Raw genomic sequence first — 21744 nt, 5'->3', positions numbered from 1 at the left:
TAATAGTGCTGTCTGCATTTATAATTGTGCTCGGTGTGCCTGCATTGCTCAGGAATTTCATTGTCAAAACACTAGTTGGTGAGCGGGTTTCCAGTTGGTCTGCTCAGTTCAAACAATGGCAGCAAAAGGAGCCTGAAGTAAATAAGAAGAAATGATGTGGCTTTAACACAGAAGTATAAATCCTGCACAAGGAAGCATGAAAATGTCAAAACATTCTTCAAATGGCCACTAGAAACTGGCTATACACACACACACACACACACACACACACACACACACACACACACACACACACACACTCAATGGTTATAGAACAGTTTTTGTACCTGGCTGTAAACCAGTCTATTTCTGCTTTTGAAGCAGGGAATATTCTTTGTCTTGTGAGCCAGCCATGACAATTCCAGGAACTCTAGGATTTTGGCACTTTGTATCGGCATCAATTTTCAGCCCCAAGGTTGCCATGTCAAGTATTCAAGTTCATTTATCCAGCAGGTTTTGAATGTTTGTTAGTGGGTCCTAGAACACTCACAGGAGCGCACACTTGTTTTTGTCTGCACTGTGTAATAGTTGTTTTCTGCTACACCTTTCCAGATGGAGGACGTTGCATGAAATGAGAGTGGCCAGGAAGAACCATGGACTAGTGGTTGTTAACAACAGGATCTACGCTGTTGGAGGGCAAGGGTCAACTGGTAATAAAAATGACTTCACTACAGCTGTTACAGCGCTAATGAATGCAGCGTACTACTGTAGCTTATGATGGTAGCTGTAGCTAATGGAGGTGTATAATGCAGGTTTGGTGTATATTTTCCAGGTGGATTGGACTCAGTGGAATACTATGATATTGCCAGTAATAAGTGGCATGCTGTCTCAAGGATGCCATGGAGAGGTCTAAATGTGAAATGTGCAGCTGTTGGTGATGTCATTTATGTGGTGGCAGGCAAGGGGCTAGGGGCACAGTGCCTCAGAAATGTCCTAGAATACCACACACAGAGCGACAGGTTGGTGTATCAAATATTACAAAATGGACCACTCTGATGTCTTTTCAAATTATCAAAATCTCAAACATCACATCATAAATGCATCTTAGTAAATATGTACAGTCAAACCATTTTGGTTGCAGTTCTTGAGCAAAATGTTAAATTCTTGCCATTAGGTGTAACTGATATGGGCAATAGCTCATTGGGCAACATGATCATGCAAAATACTAGCTAAGAGGTGGGAAGTAACGAAGTATAATCATCATCTCATGATTTGAGATGCTGTCGAAATGGTTTGAATCTGGGTGTGAGTGAGGGGTAGATCTGACTGAGAACACATGATACATGGCACACTTGCAGCCTAATGACTTGCATGGTATAGCATACCCTGCTTATCCTAATTCAGACCATCATTCTGTTTTCTTTACTACTTGTCCATCTCAGGTAGGGGGCCTAGAGCTGTCTTAGGGCTACAGCTAATTTGTAGTCACCAGTCAACCCTAACAAGCACGCCTTTGGGAGGAACCAGAGGAAATCTCCCTGGCACAACCAGAACATGCAAACTCCACACAATTAATTATTGTAGGGTCTTTAACTTAGGATATAAAGTGCTTTGAGGTGACTGTTGTGATTTGGTGCTATAAATAAAATTGAATTGAAAGGCCCAGCTTCACCAGGAGGTTCTAAATAGGAACCTTCTTGCTATGATGCAACAGTGTTAACTGCAACATCATGGTGCTGCTGGGGCCATAATTTATTAAATAGATGTCTTGCATTTAATCAGTGAAACTAGTGGGTGAGAGCCAAAGTTATCATGAAAGTCTTTGAAAGCAGTCACCCCCTGCTGGTTATTAGAAAGAATGCAGATTTAAGGTACTTCCTTCACTTTTCAGACCAGATTATGTCTTCTAGTGTGGCTGTAAACACTGAGTCTGTTTACCTCACCTTTTACTGAAAAATGTCTTCTGTGTTCAGGTGGGTAACTTCCAAAGCTCAAGCTTTTGCCTCCACCAGCTGTGTTATCTGCATGGTTGACCCATGAGGATTCAGTGGAGACGGCCACAGGCTGCATCGTGATGTTTTGTTTGAGACCCCAGCATGAAGCCTTTGTGGAATAGTGAGTTGATTTACACAAGGACTGACATCTGAAAGTTTTAATATTTAAGTGTATGTTAATATATCTTTTTAACTTTGTTCAGCAGTAAAAATGATCTTACTTGTAAATGTTTGGATATCTACTGTGTAGATGTTTTTGTTTTTTAACTGATTCATGGTTAATTTAATAAAAGCGGTGTTCTAATGATTTTGTGTTGTGGTTTTTGACTGTCCAAACACTCTCAGCTGTGTCCAGTTTCAAGTGAAATGGTCACGTTTCACTTGAAATGAGTCAGATTTAAGAGACGTCTTTCATATGAATATATCTGAGATTCAAGAGCAGAGAATTTCTACCTCTGACATTAGACAGCTACTTTCTACTGTATGAAAAGCTCAAACTACATGTGTATAAAACCATTTTGTGCCAAAGGGGATTTTTATATTGGATTACTGAAACTGCACAGTGAAAGTAGTTAACAGTATTTCAGTCAGGGTTGCTATAGAGGGGGTTATTTCCTCTGCAGTAGTTTATATTTGGGATGGTGCTGTTCTAGGAAATCCCCACCCTGCTACGCGCAAAGCCAGAGATGCTATTAAAGACAACCAGTGTGATACTGATTAAGTCAGATTCTGTATCTGCCTGCTTTGTGTGAGGAGGAACAAGAGGAGCACTGATCTGCTCTGCAGTGGTGGAGAACAAAAAGGCTTTCTTTGTCATGTGTTACAGGTTTTTTTTTTTTTTTGGTTTTCTTTCTTTTTGCCTTATCCGTTTTATTACTGCTCTATTTATTTTGCTGCTGAAATGTGAATTTCCCAACTGTGGGACTAATAAAGGCTATCTTATCACTGCAGACAAGATAAAAGTATTCTAACCAGTGCTCCACAGAGAACCTGCTGCTTTGTCTCTGGGTGAATTTTGCCTTTGAAGCAACATCTAAGCTTGTACTGTCTGCATGCTGCAGCCAGAATTCAGCACTTTATTTGTGAGGTCGGATGCTGAAGTTGACAATTACACTGAAATCCAATTAACCTTACAAAAGATGCAAACCAATTGTCTTTTTAAAAAGTTGAATAATTCCTTGAACAGTTGTGTTGTTCACTTGTTAAAACCATGCAAAGTGATTGCCTTAGAAAAAACTTGTGACTTGAATGCTTCAGAAATCCATAGAGATCAGGAAAGACAGACTCCATTGTAAAACACCAATAATCACAAATAAGTTGAAAACACGGTTCAGTGAAAATAATTTACACCAGTGGAGGGAACAATAGAAGGGCCACATGACAGTGTGACATTTTTTGGTAAAACAATTTGTCAGCAAGGCCCGAGGGGCTGAAACAGGTTTAGTCTGCACAAGCTGTTTACATATGAAAAGTCACAAAAGCACAAGTCAGTTACACATGCTGGTTGAAGCTTATTTCAAGAAACTGTGTACAAACTTATCTTTTGTTGCATTCTAACTTTCAAATTTGCACGCCAAATGTTGAGAAGTTGTGAGACTGATATTTTCACAGAAAGCATTATGTAACAAAGAAACTAAAATGCATGGACTGTCTATACCAGAATGCATTGCTCTGCTAGGGGAGATCTGCTACACCAGAAACACCATAAGGGAAGTAGATGTACTTCAGTGATCCCAGCATTCCTCCAGAAAATATGTTGTACAGACACACACTGGTTACCTATCACCTCTTACCATTATGGTATGATGCATACTGTTACAGTAGACATGGGTATGACACTTTCCACAGATTATACGTTAACTATTCAGCAGTATTTTTTATTTTTTCAGTTTCTTTTTTTTTAATGAGGCCTGAATGTTTGATCATTGTTAAAACATTTCTATGTTCCAATTTGATACTGCAGCCATGTGAGTGCAGCATGTGACTAGCAGCATGTGATGTAATTTACAGAGAAGCTAAGTGCATTATTGTTTGATGAAGAGCAGGTGTGTTTGAACCCCCCCCCCCCCCCCCCCCGGTGTGGATGTGTGTATTTTGTTTACTCAAACAATAAATTATTTAGGATAATTATTAGCCGTGGGGGCCACCTCCCGCCACTCTTATTTACCTGATGCATTTCTTTTCTAGCGCTGTACCTGCTGGTTACCAGGTGAATACGCTGCAGCCTCCTTCTGTGGAGGTTAACTGAAAACACAATGTTGAGAACTTTCAGCAGATTTATGGTAAGTAATTCATTGTAGTTTCTAATTTAGCTTACTGAAGGCACAGCAGCTGTAGGTACAGTAACATCATGTGGGAGCAAACACCTGTTGATGCTTTTGTGAAGCCTGTTACCTTGTATTCTCAGATATGTCTGGGACTTTGGAATTTAATTAAAACAATTTCCCCGGGTTTTAACCACCTGAGTGCTTATCTGAAGTTTCTTTTGCATCTATGTTCATGTGTTGTTTTTCTTGTTGTGTCTCTCAGATGAAGGTGGGGATGATGAATGCTTCAGGCCAGGTGAGATCTTGTCAGCTAGTGAAGCCCGTACCTATGACTCTTGTTACTAGCAGATACCTGAACCACCAGAAGGGGCTGCCCCATGTGCCCGTCCCCCCTCTGCGAGAAACCTGTGAGAGCTACGTCAGTTTCCTGGAGCCCATCGTAGAGGAGGATGAGTTGAAGCAAACAAAACAGCTGGTGGAGGAGTTCATGAAAGAAGGAGGGGTCGGAGAGAAACTGCAGAGAATGCTGGAGAAGAAAGCATGCAACACTGACAACTGGGTGAGCTCAGTTACTGCCACTAGAGCACTTAGGTGCAGTTCAGGTGGGACTGCAGTGACCAGTCACAGGGAACAAAAAGATCGTGACTAAATGGAAGGAAATTCCAAGAGTCCATGCAAGTGCTGTACTTGTAAAATGTAATATTTTCATTTCATAGAGAAGGCAAGAGATGCAGCTAAATAGGTCTGCAAAAAGCTCTGCATATGGTGGACAGAGGGGTGGGATGGGGCCAAAGCAGCATGATGGAGGACAAAAATCACACATTTTATGCAGATTGTAATGTGTCTGTTAGGAGCTTGGTAATGGATTTATTATTGTTATGAAGGGATTGTCTGCTTGTTTTTAATCATTGAGTTGATGCTGTAAAATTAGTTTGCAGTGTCAACACTGAGAGCTTTGGCAGCTACAGTCACAGGAAAATGATTTTCAAGAAGTGGGGAGACTGACAGTTTCTGTTTAGTTTCCATAACCATGACTGTCTGTTTCAAACTGGAATGTGCAGTTTCACTACAATATTTTTCAAACTCGAGTGGTGGTGTTTATTTTCTTTAACTTTCAGGTTCAGGTAACTGTCTGCATCTCTGTGTCACTGTTTGTAGACAGCAGACTACTATGGGAAGGCACATTACTTTGAGAACCGGAACTCTGTGGCGATTTATTCAAATTATTCGATTGTGTATCCCCGAATGGCATTCAGGGATGAGCAGGAACACATAAGGTGAACCAACACCTTACACACACACACACACGATACCTGGTTAGTGTGTGTGTCACAAGATACTTGTGGAAATTTTTTTTTAATCTCATTTTCCATTACTTTATGGTAAATGGACTAGTTCTTATATAGCGATTTTCTACTCAGTCTGAGCACTCAAAGCACTTATACAACACATCTACATCACACTTCCATGATTAATTAAGCGCTTTAATTATCTAACATTCATACTCTAACGGTTGCATCGGAGAGCAACTTGGGGTTAAGTATCTTGCCCAAGGATACATTGGCATGCAGCCTGGAGTAGCCAAGAACTGAACCGCTGACCTTCCGATCAGTAGGTGACCTGCTCTACCGCCTGAGCTACAGCCACCCCACTGTCCTGCCTTGTTTCATAATTGCTTTTTAAAACAACTAACCTGGTCTTCTCTGCTTAGGTCTGCAGCCAAAATAGTGGCAGCTCTTTTGGAATTTAAGACAATGATTGATGAGTGAGTACCAGACTGCAAACAATCACATGTTCCCAAACATAAGACGTCATAGTGGGTGGACACATCATCATCATCATCATCAATTTGTCATGAAATGAGGGAACAGACCTCACCTGAGCATGAAAGTGCTCCTAATTATCCAATAACATCTGAGCCTCTGAATATGGGCCCTTTCTTTAAAAATGGCTAAATGGTTAATTCCATCAAAATATTCCAAAAGGCACCAAACCTACAAACATGGTTGAGGGGTCCAGTTTAGCAGCTTGAACTGGCAGAGGTGAGGCCTAGCAGATAGTTACTGCCTCACTCAGGACCCCTATCAGACTGGCCACAGTATCCAAATGGATGAGTTATATTTAAGAAAGAAATTCCACTCAAATCAGCTTACAAGAACTGTAAATTTGGCACTTATATATTTGCTTTACTGAGGCTGTATCTTTTTCAGTGAGACGTTACCAGCTGAGAATTTTGGAGGGAATCCTCTGTGTATGGGACAATATTCACAGCTGCTGTCAGCCTGCCGTATCCCAGGCCTGGAGACGGACTCTGTGATGTTCCATGGCAAAAACTCCAATTACATTACGGTGGCACATAATTCTCAGGTGAGGAGCACATCATCACAAATGACGTGTAACAAGAAACTCTCAATTGTAGGTTTATGAATAATTTTTAAATTTTAAACCAAAAGGGCATTTGTGGTTTTTGGTTGTGTGTGTGTGTGTGTGTGTGTGTGTGTGTGTGTGTGTGTGTGTGTGTGTGTGTGTGTGTGTCCATAAGCCCTCTATGTTTTCAGGCTAACATTTATGGCTCAGCAGGAAAGGTGAGTTATAGTGAATAGTTCAGTTTTAGGTAGCAGACACTGCAATGACCTGAGGGGGGGTTACAGAGTGGAAACATGGATTTTGCTACTGTCATACGTTTTGTCATCATGGCTGAAGTTTTCACTGTGGTGAACCTAAACCTGTAAACCTGCTCCAGTTAACAGGGAGACTGATGCAGGACAAAGTGAGGGAAAACAAACAGGATTTCTCTAAGGAACAGCAGTTCTGCTCCAGCTCTTGTTGGCTGCCTATAATGACCATCTGGTTCTTTTAGTCAAAGTGACACTAATCCATCTACTGATCTCATGCAATGATCGGTGTGCACTCAAAAGAGGACCTAAACAAGGACACCAAGGAAGCAAACTATCAGACTGAATTATGTAAAAGTGAAGCTGCTGCAGGATGTTCCCAATCCAAATCAAAATAGGAGAAACTAAACTAAGACTGAAATCCTAAAGTCAAGGATCTAAGTACAAGTGGGTGCAGTGGACAAACAGATGATCTTACAGGGAAAGAGACCGTATATACACTCCTGGGTAACAGCAACACATTCTCATCCCAATGTATAAAATGATGGATGCCGTTTTGTCAGATGTTGCCATGATTTGTCACGTGTCTTTCTGGCTGTGGAAATACAGGATGCAGAGATAAGTTTCCCATCTCAGATGTACAAAGTCCACATTAGGAGGTTGGTAGGTAGCTGCCAATTTGACGCCAAGCATTCTATTGCCAGTTTTGTATTTTGCTTTTTTTTTCTCTTCTTTGTAACAAGATACGGGGATACATCATCTCTTAAATATTGTTACTAATAATGTCGGTAAGTGACACAGAACTGGTAGACTGATGCAAATAATTGGCACGTATAAGGAAATGGGTTAAATGAACACGTGATTTTTAACAGACATTCGATTGCTTGCTTGAGTATTGTCGTGCAGTGAGTCGCTTGTTCACAGGCTTTACATACTGTAGGGTTGTTTCCCCCGGCCTATGAACTGGGGGGAGGGACCACAATGATTTTAGCTAAATATTTGCTCTGCAAAAATGACTCATGATCTGCAGAAACCAGTAAAATAGAAGCTATTTGTCATGTATACCTTATATCTGCTTGTTCTCCTTGCACACAGGGTATTTGAGTGAAAGGATTCCCTGGGGCAATAGCAAATGTGGGGAGGGTAGTGGAAGCAGTTAGTGTCTACATGTATTTATTGTGTTAACACTGGGTTTATTTATTTGTAAATATTCTGGGAATGGTTATGTAATTATTGTATATGTGTTTAAGGGGAGTCCCTTTTAAATCTTAAAATGGTATGTGTCAGGTAGTATTTAAGCAGAGGGGCTGATGAGAACAAGGTTCTTCAGCTGTCTAGAGATCATCAGATGGAAAAGAGTTGATACACCAAGGGCAGAGATGGAAAAGTGTGTAACACCAGTTTCTACAGGTTCAAGGACAAGTACAAGAATTGAGAAATGAATATAAACAAGTGAATGAGGAAGAGCCATGGGAGATGGGTGGCCTAGCCAGCAAGCAGAATGACCTGCTGCTGCCACCACCAAAATCAATGGTGCCACGCATCTGTGAAGAACCCAAGTCGATTCTACTCTCCCCTGATGATGAGCACTACCTTACAACATTTGAAAGAATAACTGAAGAACTGCTGTTGCCCAAAGGAGGAGTGGACCATTCACCTCGTCCCTCTGCCCACAGGGAAGGCATGGAGTGCCTATGTTCACAAGAACACTTCAAACTTTGAAAAGGTCAAAAGTTATTCTGGCCAAATGAGATCACAGCTGCCCCATAAAGAAGATGATGATGTTCCCTGAACACTGATCAAGAGGAAGTCTCATATGAACTGCTGGAATTTAACTGAAATGTATCTAATTGTTGGTGGTCAGACTTGTTGTAGAAGGAAGGGTTGAAGGAGATGCTCGGACTCTCAGGGACATGCTACCGAAGTTTGTTTTCCACACAGACTCTCACTGGGACCAATGCCTGCCATACCATCTTTGTCATAGAGGTGCCAGCAGGCAGTGCTTCTGCCGGGGCTGGATAAGAAAAAGATGTCCACTACTGTTACTGAGTTGCATGCTTCTGAACTGCCAGATGGGGTACTCTACAGTGGACTGCCTAGCCACATATTAGTATTACTAAGTATATTTGCTGGGATCTAATTTCCTCCTGGTGACAGATCATTTTACTCTACAGTGCCTGTAACAAATGGACAATAATATACTCCTTGGTACCTGCAACCCTACAACTTAACAATCCAGAGCAGAGCAGGGAAGGCTAACGAATCTCTTTCATTAGTTCCACGGGGTACTCCAAGTGAGTAGTAGGTAGAGTGGTGGCTGGGTTTCATTTATTGGTGTTTATTTTACTGGACTTGAATAAATGTTTGTAAATGTACATTTTTATGTATATTCTGTATATGTGTGGGGAAATCTTTTTTTTTTGTATGTGCCAGATTTTGCCCCCTTGGCTGCTTGACCAGGTTTATATTCTTGTTTTTGACTCTTTATTTCCAATTTCACGTGCTGTTAAAATCTACACTGCTAGACTTCAAACGGGTTTCTTCACAGTGTTGACTGCTGTGAAGGTAAATGCTGTGATGGGACCTATTTAAGACACTGCATGCTGACAGAAATGACCTACAGGTGGGATGGTGGAGTAGTGGGTGGCACTGTTGTCTCACAGTTCAAATCCACTGGTCTGCTCCGGCCTTTCTGTGTGCAGTTGGCACATTCTCTCTGTGCCTGCATGGGAACCCATGGACATCCACCTTAGGTTAACTGATGATTCTAAATGAATGTCTCTTTCTGTGATTGACTGCAGACCTGTAGCCTGCCTTTTGCCATATAACAGCTAGGATAGGCTTTGGCACCTATAATTGGAAAAGACTGGTTGGAAGGGATGACTGTGCTCACCACTGCTATTCATGTGTCCTCCCCTTGAATCAGTTCTTTATGGTGGATGTCTACAACAGTGATGGCACTCTGCTGACTGTTGATCAGCTTTGTGTTCAGCTGAAGAGGATTTGCAACTCATCAGAGATTCACACAGAGCCTGTGGGTATCCTCACCACCCTGAATCGTGACTCCTGGAGCAAAGTCTATCTCAGCCTGATCAAAGGTGAGACCAAATTCTACTTTAATTCAGATTAAACTAATGAACCAAACTTGTGAAATAGATACATTGATCTTGGCAAAGAATCCACACCTGTCAGTGACAACAGATGTGACTTTATGACAGTATGAAAAGAGGAGCTAGGGTGGAAGAGGGTTGCAAAGCGGCTTGTAGATGTAGAGCCATTGCAGGTAGGCCAAAGCATGTTAAACAGCAAGCGTTCTGATGTTGAAATTTGAATGAGGTAAGGTTGACAGGGTGTGAGAGCATGATGGGGAAAAAAATAGAGCAGCAAGAAGTGAGATTGAACATTGGAGGGGATCCTGTGTGACAGTGCAGTGTTTTCCACAGATGCAGATTTTCTATCTCAAAAAGCTTCTTAAATAGCCTTCAGTTGATTCAAAAGTAGCACAGTGAGAGGAGTAAGAGGGACCAGAGAGATCCATTTCACCTCATTAGCTTCTCTCAGGTATGCTTCATCTTTACCACAGTTCCATCATGTTCCAGCAACCAAAAATATTGACGTTTGGAAAGGATTTGGGTTTTAAAGATGCTCAAGCTGAACAGCTGTTTAATGACACACACCCCCCCCCCCCCCCCCCCCCCCCCCAGTCCAACTTTAATTAAATGGCACCAATTCACAACATTTGTCTCACCCTACAATATTAGAGCGAGACCCCCAAATACTTTGTGCCCACAAACACTTGGTGATGATGGGAAGGAAGAACTATCTTGTAACAGGGGAAAGCCTGAGCCTGGTTCTGCCAGGGGTTATCTGTTTCCTGGACTCAGCTCAGCTACCAAGGGAGGGACCTCTTCTCTCCTGCTTATATTCATGCATGCTGACACTTCAGTGAATGTTAAATGAATGCTTTTTTATGAATGTAAGCATAAATGGTGCAAACAAGTCCACACCCATGGTCATTCTAGTAAAACAGGAAGAGAAGAGGAATAATGGCAACTTTTATTAATTATTTTGTGCCCATGAAAGTGAGTGGGCTAGTTGTATTTGTACTGTCTTTGTGCATGTGTGTGTCTGTGTCACAGGGAGATTTGTTAGTGTTGTAGTCTGATTATAAATTAATATTGTGTTTGCTTTGTTTGTATTGTTTTTAATTTTTTTCCCAGAACAGACAAACAAAGAATCATTGTCAGCTATTGAAAGGAGCATCTGCACAGTGTGTTTGGACAGAGCCATGCCTCAAGAGTCTGAGGAGTTCAGTCTATGTGATTTCCACCTAGTAACACATGGAGGAGGCAGTCAGTGGAACAGCGCCAACCGCTGGTTTGACAAGTCACTGCAGGTGATTAACAACCTGAAGAAAATGATGGTTATTGGATACTGTACAGTATTCCTCCCTGACTCCCTCAGTCATCTGATATTTATCTCATACAATAACTTTAGTATACTTAACAAAGCCATGCCAAATTTTTGCCTCCATACTGTGGGTATTTTCAGCTTTTTTTTGCCTGTTTCCTTTCCTTAAGCTTGGCTTCTTAACAGCCACCTTTCATTTGTCACCATCTCTGATGGATTTGATGACTCTCCTTACCTGCAGTGTCAGTATGGGCAGTCCATGTTCCCCTGTTATGCTGACTAATTTACAGTAAAATCTAAGATGACTGCATATAATAACCCCTTTTCTTTCAAGGATGAAATCCTCCTCCTTTTTCATGTTTGCTATAGCTGCCATAACTGCATCCAATTTGGAGAAAACTTCAGAATATTAACTGATGCTCATTTCCTCACCTTTCACCCACTCTGTGGCTACAGTCCACTTCTCTCATGCAGTCCTCATTCTCCTAATTAAGAAGTCATTCTTGCACATTTTTCTTATGCAACTTAATACTTAGTTGACATAACTGCCTCCTGTTATGTTGCATGAAACAAATGCAGCCACCAGCTTTATTAAAGAAAACTCACAAATCTGTCAACTGTCACTGCTTGTGCAGGAAGATCAGCTGTTAAAATAATCATTCCAATTTCAAGCAGAGGCAAATAAGACTGTTTATTTTATTTATTGAGAGCTGTAAGTTGAATTTTTGTCCTGTTGGGTTACAGCTAAATGATCATCCATCAGCAGGGTACACCCTGAACAGGTCACCAGTCTGTCACACTGACAACCATTTACATTCACACCTACGGCCAATTTAGAATCACCAGTTAACCTAACCCCATCCATCTCTGTGGACTGTGGGAACCCAGAGAGAACCCACCTGAGCATGGGGAGAACATCCAAACTACTCAAATCTTTTAGATTGTGAAAATGTATTTTGTTAAGGGTTGTGGTGTAATTTTGAGTTAAATATTTATCAAAAAGTAAGTTCAAAAGTATTACATTACAATACCCCCACTTGACTCATGCAGATATCACTGTCTACCATCCATTTCAGCCCACTAAAATGTTTTTTTTTTCTCCCCTGTAATATTACTCTCTTCCTGAGGTGTGAGCAGCAGACACTTTAAAATGAACTGGTTTCTAAGTAAGAAAGCAGCCGGATTGCAGAATAAATTTTTGCAAATTTCTGAATTATCTGCAGGTTCTCTTGAAATATACCATAAAAAACTGATTAGTTTCACTTCAGAGATGGATACAGCAGCCTATTCTTGGTGTGTATTAAGGCTGTTAGCTGTCACTAAATAGTTGTAGACTAAGATTTGATGATAAAAACTTGGAGGTAATGGACTCAGAATGCATTCATCATACTGTTTCTCTCTTCTAGATAATTATTGCAGAAGATGGGTCATGGGGCATAAATGTGAATCATATTGCTGCCGATGCTACAGTTACTATGGCCTTCACTGACTATCTTGTAGCATCCATGTAAGTGGAACAATAATTTATTCAGTTCTGCAAATAGCAGCAGTAGTAGCAGTAGGATATGGATACATGGTTATCTTATCCAGAATGGTAGAAATGGATACATTTGTTCAGTCAAGCAACTACAACTATACGTCAGATTTCTCCTGGGATCACTCGGCTCCATAAACACCACCTCCACAATGAGGTGGTGTTTATGGAGGGGACACACCTTGTATATTTAGCATATTGTATGGTGGCTTTGTTCTGTCACTAGATGTGATATTGTTCCACCAAAAGTGCTTGTTTTCTTTTATGAAACAGGAAGAAGCCAGAGATGATGCAATCTGCCATTACTCCTTCACCCATGCCGCAGAAACTACACTTCAGCATCACACCTGATATCAGGAAGGTCATTGAAGAGGCTAAAAGGAGCATGGACAGGTGCCTACAGATGTCACTTAAGCTGTTCAACATAGTTCTTGTTAATGAAACATCTGCACATCTGGCACAGAGACTGTCATCAGCTAACTAAGCTCAGACTGAGGCGTGGCTGGAGTAGAGCAACTAAAACAATGTGGTGTTACAAAACACATGAGTGTAAACAAAATTCTGAAATTTCCGGCTGGTGCTCTAACTATAGCAGAAAATAATGTTGTTAAATATATGCATATATTTTTGCAGCTGCTCCTCTTCAGAAAGGTGAGCACAATGGATCTGATGTAATACTAACACTGCAGAAACGGCTTGAGATTACATTTTCAAACATATGTTTATACATACAGTAAATTTATGTATTAAGTGTATACTTGTTTGACTCACTCTATTATTGCATCTGTAATTTTTCTTCCATCCCGCCCACTACAGAAACATCCAAAACTTGGATTTGAGTGTTATGGTTTTTGACCACTTTGGGAAAGATTATCTGAAGGCCCACAACCTGTCCCCTGATGCCTTCATCCAAATGGCCTTACTGCTGGCCTACTACAGGTGAAAACACACACACACACACACACACACACACACACACACACACACACACACACACACACACACACACACACACACACACACACACACACACACACACACACACACATAACTAAACAGGAACATATTCAGTTTAGATTTTCTTTAACTGAATGCACCACAGCAGATTCTGATAAAGCTGCATTTAGAGCTTCAAAGCAGCTTTCTCAGTATTTGTGGATGTTTAAATTCTGGCAGAGAGCTGAGATAAAAATGGCTGTGATCCCAGCCAGAACATTCTCATTAGCCAGAAGAAAAAATGATTATATTTCAGAGATCCAGTATTTCATGAATCATTTAGTTTTAGAACTTTGTTGGAACATAGAGTTTATGAAAAATATTCCTCCCTTCTCTTGGCAGGATGAACAAGCAGTGCTGTGCGTCATATGAAGCTGCCTTCCAGCGTATGTTCAGACATGGACGTATATCTCTAGTGCTTCCAACATCGAGTGTCTCAGCTGCCTTTGTAAAAGCCTTTGATGACCCCAAAAAGCAGGTCTGCCAAGATGGGAAACATTAAACACAACTCTGAACTTCTGTTTTCTTCTGTACCTGAAAAGCACGCTCTGTTGGGTTGAGATCAGGTGACTGACTTGGCTGTTGAAGAATATCCTGTTTCTTTGCCTTGAGAAACTCTTGGGTTGCTTTTGCAGTTTGCTTTGAGTCATCTATTTGCACTGTGACATGCTGGCCTTGTATATGTCAGAATTCATTCTGCTGCTTCTCTTTGCAGTCACACCATCAGTAAACACTAGTGACCTTGTTCCATTGGCCCGTGTCATAACATTGCTATGTTTGACAGAGGATGTGGTATGCTTTGGACCATGAGCTGTTTCTCTTTTTTTTTTTTTTGTAATTAAAGTTTTTATTGAATTTTACAACTTAAAAAGAAACATAAAAAGAAAAAAGAAACATAAGAAACATTAAAAAAAACAAACAGTGAGGGACAGGAACAGGTTTATAAATTAGATAAATTATTGCACCATAAAACACTTCAGGTCCTGAGAAAATTCAGTTACAATGTTGTAGACGTATAATAATGAAGACTATCCCACTGTTCTATTACACCCTCATTTCTACCGTTTAATTTTCCAAGCATCTTCTCACATGCTGCATTTTCAATCAGTCTTTCTTTCCACATTTTAAGGGTTGGAGTCCGAGGTTCTTCCACTGCATTAAAATAAGACGGATGCAGGTCACAAGTCCAGTATTTAATACTCTGAAAGTTGCTTTATTCAACTGTGGCACCTCGCTTCTGTCCCCCAATAGGCACAGTCGTGGTGATTCAGGTACTTTAAACTTTAGCCAACCCCCCCCATGAATGATAATACAGTGTTCCATATTGAAGAAATTCGCGGACACTCCAACAAGGCATGCAAGAAAGTACCCTTTGCTTCTCAGCATTTCCAGCATAGGTCATCTTTACCTATGCCCATTTTATAAAGCCTAGATGGAGATAGTATCTGTTAAGAATTTTATATTGAAGAAATCTGCCTTTGGCTTCCCTGATATATAGAAACAATTGTGTCCCAGGCTCCTTCATCAAATATGCAATCAAGATCTCTTTCCTGTATTTTTTTTAGACTTCTACACATACTATTTCTGACCCATGGGCACATAGTATACCATCTTAATGCCTTGCTAAGTATAGGTGGTAATTCCAAAAAAGACTCTATTGGGTTTTTCTCCTGAGGGAACTTCATTCTATCTTTTATGCAATCTTTAATTTGTAAATATCTCCAAAAGTGACCACTTCCTTCCAGCTTAAACTTTTCAATGAAACCCTTATATGACCTAAATGTGTTTTCTTCAAATAGATCACCAATTATTCTTCTATCCTTTTGCAACTATTGTGGCCAATAAATCGCTTGTTTGCCAATTCTGATTTTCGGATTGTGCCACAAAGATGAATATTTTTGTAAATATAGGGAGATAATACATTTTATGTGTACCTCTTGCCATACCTTCTTTGAGAACATTAGGATAGGGTTATCCCACTTATTCCCATTGTTTCCTAGGTTTTGAGTTAATACCTCGATAGGGGTGAATGGAGAGGTGAGGTCTTGCTCAAGTGAAACCCAGTCCAAGTCTGTTTTTGTCCCAGCCCAATGTTTACTTAGCTTAGCTTAGCCATCTCAAATGAGATACTATAATGTTCGACATTAGGTAGAGCTAGTCCTCCTTCATTCTTTGGTTGGCATAACCTGCTAAACCTAATACGAGGTCTACTGCTTTTCCAAAGAAAATGTTTTATCATATTATTGTATCTTAAAAGAATTTGTGGGGAAATGCACAAGGTATCATTCCAGTGTAATAATTAATCAAAGGAGTCATCTTTATTATATTTATCTTGCCCCATAATGTCAGATGCAGCTTGCTCCAATTATCCAAATTAGTTTTGATCTTAGTAAGCAGATTTCCCATGTTGTCCAGCATAAGTTCATCAATATTCAGATTAAGTACTATTCCTAAATATTTCAATCCTTTTTGTAACCATTTAAAATTGAATGCAGATATTGGATTGGCACTGCAGGTTTGGGAAACTGGCATTAACTCTGACTTATGCCAATTAATTTTATAACCTGACAGTGTGGAAAAATTTTCAATGACTTCCAGCAGTGTTGCTATAGAGTTAGCCGGATCCTGACACAGCACCAAAATATCATCTGCATATAAAAATAGTTTGTGTTCCCTCCCCCCTCCACTCAAACCCCTGATTCTGAAATCTTCCCTAATCTTAATGTCTAAAGGTTCTAAGAAAATAGTGAACAAAAGCAGACTAAGATTGCAACCTTAACGGGTAGATCTAGAAATACTGAAAAAAATGGGCTAGCACTCCATTAGTAAAAACCGCAGCTTTTGGTCCAGAATGCAATGTCCTAACCCACCTACAAAAGTTATCACCAAGCCTAAATTTTGACAAAGTCATAAATAGGAAGCTCCACTCCACTCCACCTTTCTGGGCGTCTAATAATATCGCTACCACAGGGTTTGTATTATTTCTATTATTAGATTATTACACCCACAAAAGGTGTAATAATCTTCTCATGTTATCAGCCAATGACCGGTGCTTAATAAACCCCACCTGATCCCTATGAACAATTCATGGCAACACCATTTCTAATCTTGTAGCCAAAATTTTTGACAATACTTTGCAATCCACATTTATCAAGCTTATAGGTCTATAGTTAATTGGATCTGTCAAATCTTTGTCACCCTTTGGTAGGAGCATTATTATTGCCTGATTAAAACTTTCAGGGAGCGTACCATATTGAAAAGCTTCCTGGTATATGTCCACAAACTTATGATAGTATTCAGCTATAATACCAGGTGATTTTGCAGTTTTCATACTGATAACAGCTTTTCTAACTTCTGCCTCAGTTATAGGCGCCTCCAATATATTCTTCTCTTCCTGAGATATCTTTGGCATGGTTATTTTATCAAAAAAGGACTCTAATTCTTCTGTATTCAATACAGTTTCAGATGTCTAAAGAGCCTCATAAAACATTTTGAAAACCGTATTAATATCAGAAGAAGATCAGCTTGTCATCCTTTTTAATTGCTGTGATCACCCTCTGATTCTCCAATCGCTTAAGTTGTCCAGCCAATAACCGTCCTGTTTTTTCTCCATTTTCATTATAATTTGTTTTAAGCCTGAACAGAGCGTACGCCACCTTTTTTTCTCCATGCTTTTATCTTATCTCATCAAAAGGTTTTTGTTTTTGTCCAAGAACATAAATGCTCTTTTTAGATATTTTCTGTTGAGTGTAATCAGTGGTTTGCACCATCTTGTGAACCTTCTGTAGTTATATTCATAAAGGCATCTCTTCATTGCAGACTTTGACAATGCTGTGGATGGATGACTGGAATGCATTTGAAATTTGAAACTGTTCTTTTTTTCTTCATAATATAAACCTTTATTTCGTACTTACAGATGCAACTTTTTAAATCATCTTCTTTCTGTTTGGCACAGAACACACAGAAGATTGATCTGCTGGAAAAGGCCGTAAAAACCCACAGAGAGAATACGAACGTGGTGAGTATCATTGACAGCACTCCTCAGTTCTGCAGTGTTGTGGAAGTTTATCCATACCTTCCAACAGTAACTCTTCTTCTCACTGTTACTCTCAGTTAGTTTCTGGGTCCTGAATAGTTTTCACTGCTGCATGTTGCTCTTTCAGAAGTTTAAGACATGTACTTTTAAAAAGTATGATAGGGGCTTATGACAAGTGTAACAAAAAGCAAACCTTAAAGAAGAAGCAAAGAGGTAACAGAAAACAAATACTCGATTGAGATGGTTACAAAATAATGCAAAATTGAGTTCTGCAGTAACTTTTTGGTCTTTCAGTGAAAATCACATCCAGTCCAGTACACCTAAAGGACTTTCAACTGTCCACCAGTCTCTGTAAAAAGTGATACTTCATCTCAAGTACTACACTGACTCTGTCACCTCAAGTGGTGAAAGCAGATTTCAGAGCAGATCCAATGTTTCTTCTACCTCACAACCATAATATAGCAGCTTAAATGGCAAGAAATCCATGCAGATCTGGGAATGTCTCAGTAGCTGATGGCAGCCACAGTCCTAAGATCCCAGTTGATCACACATCAAACTGAGTGGTAGGCGTGGCCTGAAGTACTGAGATGCTCAGCTATTTTATGAAAAAGTCACATCAATCTGAAGGTAAAGATTTCCGCCAACACGAGAGAAAAATAATAAAGTGTCCTCTGATAATCTAATATATTTCTTACTGAGGTTCATCAGGGAAACACAAAGACATTAGGTGCTACTGAAAAACTTTAGACCCTCCTCCTCTCCACCCCACAGAGGTCCGAGGGATCTTCCAGGGATGTGACACCATTTTCTGGAGAATTGCTTGGACTGGAGGCAGTGATTTCATATCTGCTGATATCTAATGTCGAACCAGGTTTTGCGCACACTTTCGTTTTCCTTCTGTAAGCTTATCAAACACTGACTTCAGTTTCATCTTCCCCCTGCAACACGCACACATGACATGATTACTCTGTGGCCATTGAGTGTTTTGGCAATACAAAAATTAAATAATTTTCACTGTCCCCTTCAGTCTGACATCCCAGAACCTTTTGCCTCCCCTCAGCTGCTGGAGTCTTGAAACTGAAGGGGGCTTCACAAAGGTTTTTTAGGATACACGTTGGTATGCTTACGTTGGCAGTTCAAGTCTGGGTCTGTTTGCTGTCATTCTGCTTGGAGTTGCAGCTGCAATTGGCAGGTTCAGAGCTTAGGCAGCACTATCACAGATTCTGCTTTTGCTATAACCATGTAAGGTGCTTAACCACTCCTTCACCACTGCTAGGCTAACATTAAAGTACAGTCATGGCCAAAGGTCTTGAGAATGACACAAGTATTGGTGTTCACATAGTTTGCTGCTTCAGTGTTTTAGATCTTGTTGTAGAATGGTAAGTGAATACATAGGGTGAATGCATTAGTAGAACTACCAAGTGTATACTTGGCAGCAGTATTGACACAGTCATGAGAACAAGAGTGAGTTATTTAACTATGAAGGAAACATGAAAGTGTCTTTGTGCAAATGGGTGATTCCTTTAGTCAGTGAGGCAATCACTGCATCACATCTCCCCACAATCAGTGGACAAAGTATAATTCATTTGCAGCTGTTTAAGTTGCATAATGAGAAATGCATTTCCTACTTCCACTGTCCTACATGTGCCAATGTAAATATTCATGCATCTGAGTTGGTTCTTCAATTGATGCTTCATTGATGTTGCCTAAATGATAAGCCTGTCTTATTGTCACTTTGGATGATTAATTTAACAGTTTGACAGGCATAAAATTGTATTTTTACCACAAGGTGATTCCTAAAGACTTATTAGTGGGACTGTATTAATTTCCTTTCTTTACAGGTAATTAGAGGACATGACATAGTGATCCATCTCTATGCTCTCAATATGCAAGCTGTTGAGAATAAAATCTCCATGCCTGACATCTTCACAGACACTTCCTACAATAAATTCTTTGATTTCCAACTGATCACAAGCCAGGTAAAAAATATATTTATATGACTACCACTACAATATAAATAAAGGTGGTTTGGCTTACTTTATGGTTAAATACAGGGAATATAGTCAAATGCAGAACAAAGATGATACACTCCTGAGAGGTAAAAGAGCCAAGGTCAAAGGTCATTGCTGCAGCAAAGAATAAGTTATACAGCTATGCTTTGTACAGTTGTACAGTTATGATTATTGATCTGCCTCATCCTCCCAAAAAATATTTTGCTACGTTGCAATGGGTCTGTCCTCAGACAGTCTAGCATTAGCTAACATGAGCAATCAAACAAGTCACTTGAGGCTGGTTTTGATCACCAAAACCAAACAAAGTCTCCCCCCATGAATCAAGTGCGTTGTTCCTCCACCTGGATTTTCTCTGATTTCTGTCACATTTATGTTCGGCCCAAAGGGTTTCCAGGTAAAACCGGCTTCCTTCTATTTAACTAATCAACATGATTCATTAGCTACCTAGCAGGAGTCCTTGCAGGTCCTTTCTGAAACCTCTGTTAGAGAGTCAAGTTCCACACCTCCACCGTTGCCTTGTGGAACAGTTTGTCTGCTACCTGGAGTTTGCTGCCCCAGCACAGCAGAGCATAGAGGATGGCACTGGCCACCATGGACTCATAAAACATCCAGGGCATCATCTGCCAGATTTTAAGGACCTCAGTTGACTCAGAAAATAGAAATGGCTGTGGCCCTTCTTGTAGGGGGCTTCTGCCAATTTATTCCAATTTATTGTCAGTGTGAACACTGAGGAATCTGTAATCCTCTACTGTGTCCACGATCTCTGATGCATCCACTGCACAGTCATCAGAAAACGTGTGAAGGTGACAGGTTAGTGTGTGGTAGCTGAAGTCCATGGTGTACAGGGTGAAAGGGAGATGGGGCGGCCCTCCTGTGTTGCTGACCATGCTGTCTGACACACAGTACTGTGGGCACACACATTATGGTCTGCCAAATGCAGAATACATTGACAGATCAGTTCATTCAAGCACGATTGAAGTTAGGAATGGAAATTTTGCCAGCACTAAAAGTAAACCTCAGCCTATGGTTTGGAATTCTAGCATAAAACTACTAGAATGGAAATAAAATGTATGGAAGAGGCTTTTGATCTAAAACTTAAGACATCTGTACAGTGAAACGGTGGCCGTGTGATGGTACTAGTATGTATGGCTTCATTTGGCTGAAAGACCCACAAACAACTGTGGACAGCTGCAGGCTGCAAGCTTTCCATGAGTTGTAGACATGAGTCATTTTCTGCAAAGGATTCTTGATAAAGCATCGAAGTGAACCTTTCCATTTGACTACTTTTTTTTTTTTCAAATTCACCCAAAAACTTGAAAATTGGAAACTATGGAAAGTCATTGCAATTCTTAAATATCTGATATGACACAGTTAACGTACCTGAATTAAAGTTGAAGTGCAGCTGCCTTTCAGATGTCTCGATGTTCGTTTCAAACCTGAGCTACTGTTATCAGAGTTTTGCCATTTGTCAAAAAATAATCCATTCTGCTGTATGCTACTAGAAAAGAGATGGCCGTAAAACAGCTTTCTCACTTCAGATTCTCTTCACAAGGTGACATCTAAAACTGGCTCTGTGGTAGTCCAACAAGTTGATGATCACACTGGATACCATGGGTGCTACGGTGTGTATGACAGTCACTTCGTCTTTGAGCTGGCAGCTTCCAGCACCTACAAAAGGCAAAACGCACATCATCTGATCCAAGCTGTGAAGGATGCACTCTTGGACATGAGGGCCTTGTTGGAACAAAGTCCAAGAGCAACTTAAAAGTAATCCAGTGCTAAAACACTGATTCTTTTTTTTTTTCATATGTATGAAGAATCCTTATTTCACTCTGTTCATTCAACAGTTGTATATCTGAGGCTGTGCCAAAATGTGTGTTTGTTCTAAATACATTCTTAAA

At 40.3% G+C, this 21744-nt stretch overlaps 2 protein-coding genes across 4 annotated transcripts in view; both read left to right on the top strand.

Annotated features, from left to right (window-relative positions):
* The window catches only part of LOC115782968 (kelch-like protein 7), an 11147-nt gene extending 8916 nt beyond the window's left edge, over positions 1–2231 (top strand). For 2 of the 3 annotated variants that reach the window (XM_030733537.1, XM_030733536.1), the window contains exons 11-13: positions 592–689; positions 812–998; positions 1953–2231. In XM_030733537.1, the coding sequence (XP_030589397.1) occupies positions 592–689; positions 812–998; positions 1953–2019 (352 nt within the window). In that variant the 3' untranslated portion in view covers positions 2020–2231. The remainder of the gene's footprint in view (positions 1–591; positions 690–811; positions 999–1952) is intronic. The other variant, XM_030733538.1, reaches the window with a different exon arrangement.
* LOC115782967 (carnitine O-acetyltransferase-like) lies at positions 2071–21744 on the top strand. The gene is made up of 15 exons (XM_030733535.1): positions 2071–2094; positions 4161–4255; positions 4503–4799; positions 5399–5517; positions 5952–6005; positions 6451–6607; positions 9782–9953; positions 11076–11251; positions 12672–12772; positions 13073–13192; positions 13616–13738; positions 14138–14273; positions 17751–17813; positions 19673–19810; positions 21396–21744. Exons 2-15 carry the CDS (start codon positions 4229–4231, stop codon positions 21606–21608), a joined length of 1896 nt encoding a protein of 631 aa, XP_030589395.1. The 5' UTR covers positions 2071–2094; positions 4161–4228; the 3' UTR covers positions 21609–21744.

This window comes from Archocentrus centrarchus, chromosome 7, assembly GCF_007364275.1.
Source record: "Archocentrus centrarchus isolate MPI-CPG fArcCen1 chromosome 7, fArcCen1, whole genome shotgun sequence".
In the NCBI taxonomy this organism is placed as follows: Eukaryota; Metazoa; Chordata; class Actinopteri; order Cichliformes; family Cichlidae; genus Archocentrus; species Archocentrus centrarchus.
The sequence above is the reverse complement of the archived record's forward strand: the minus strand, read 5'-3'. Positions and strand labels throughout refer to the sequence as shown.

Excerpts from the sequence above, each read along its gene's own strand:
- LOC115782967 (XM_030733535.1), top strand. The coding sequence starts at position 4,229 with ATGTTGAGAACTTTCAGCAGATTTATG. Across the intron at positions 4,800-5,398 it reads CATGCAACACTGACAACTGG|ACAGCAGACTACTATGGGAA; the intron begins GTGAGCTCAGTT and ends CACTGTTTGTAG. Across the intron at positions 14,274-17,750 it reads TTGATGACCCCAAAAAGCAG|AACACACAGAAGATTGATCT; the intron begins GTCTGCCAAGAT and ends TGTTTGGCACAG.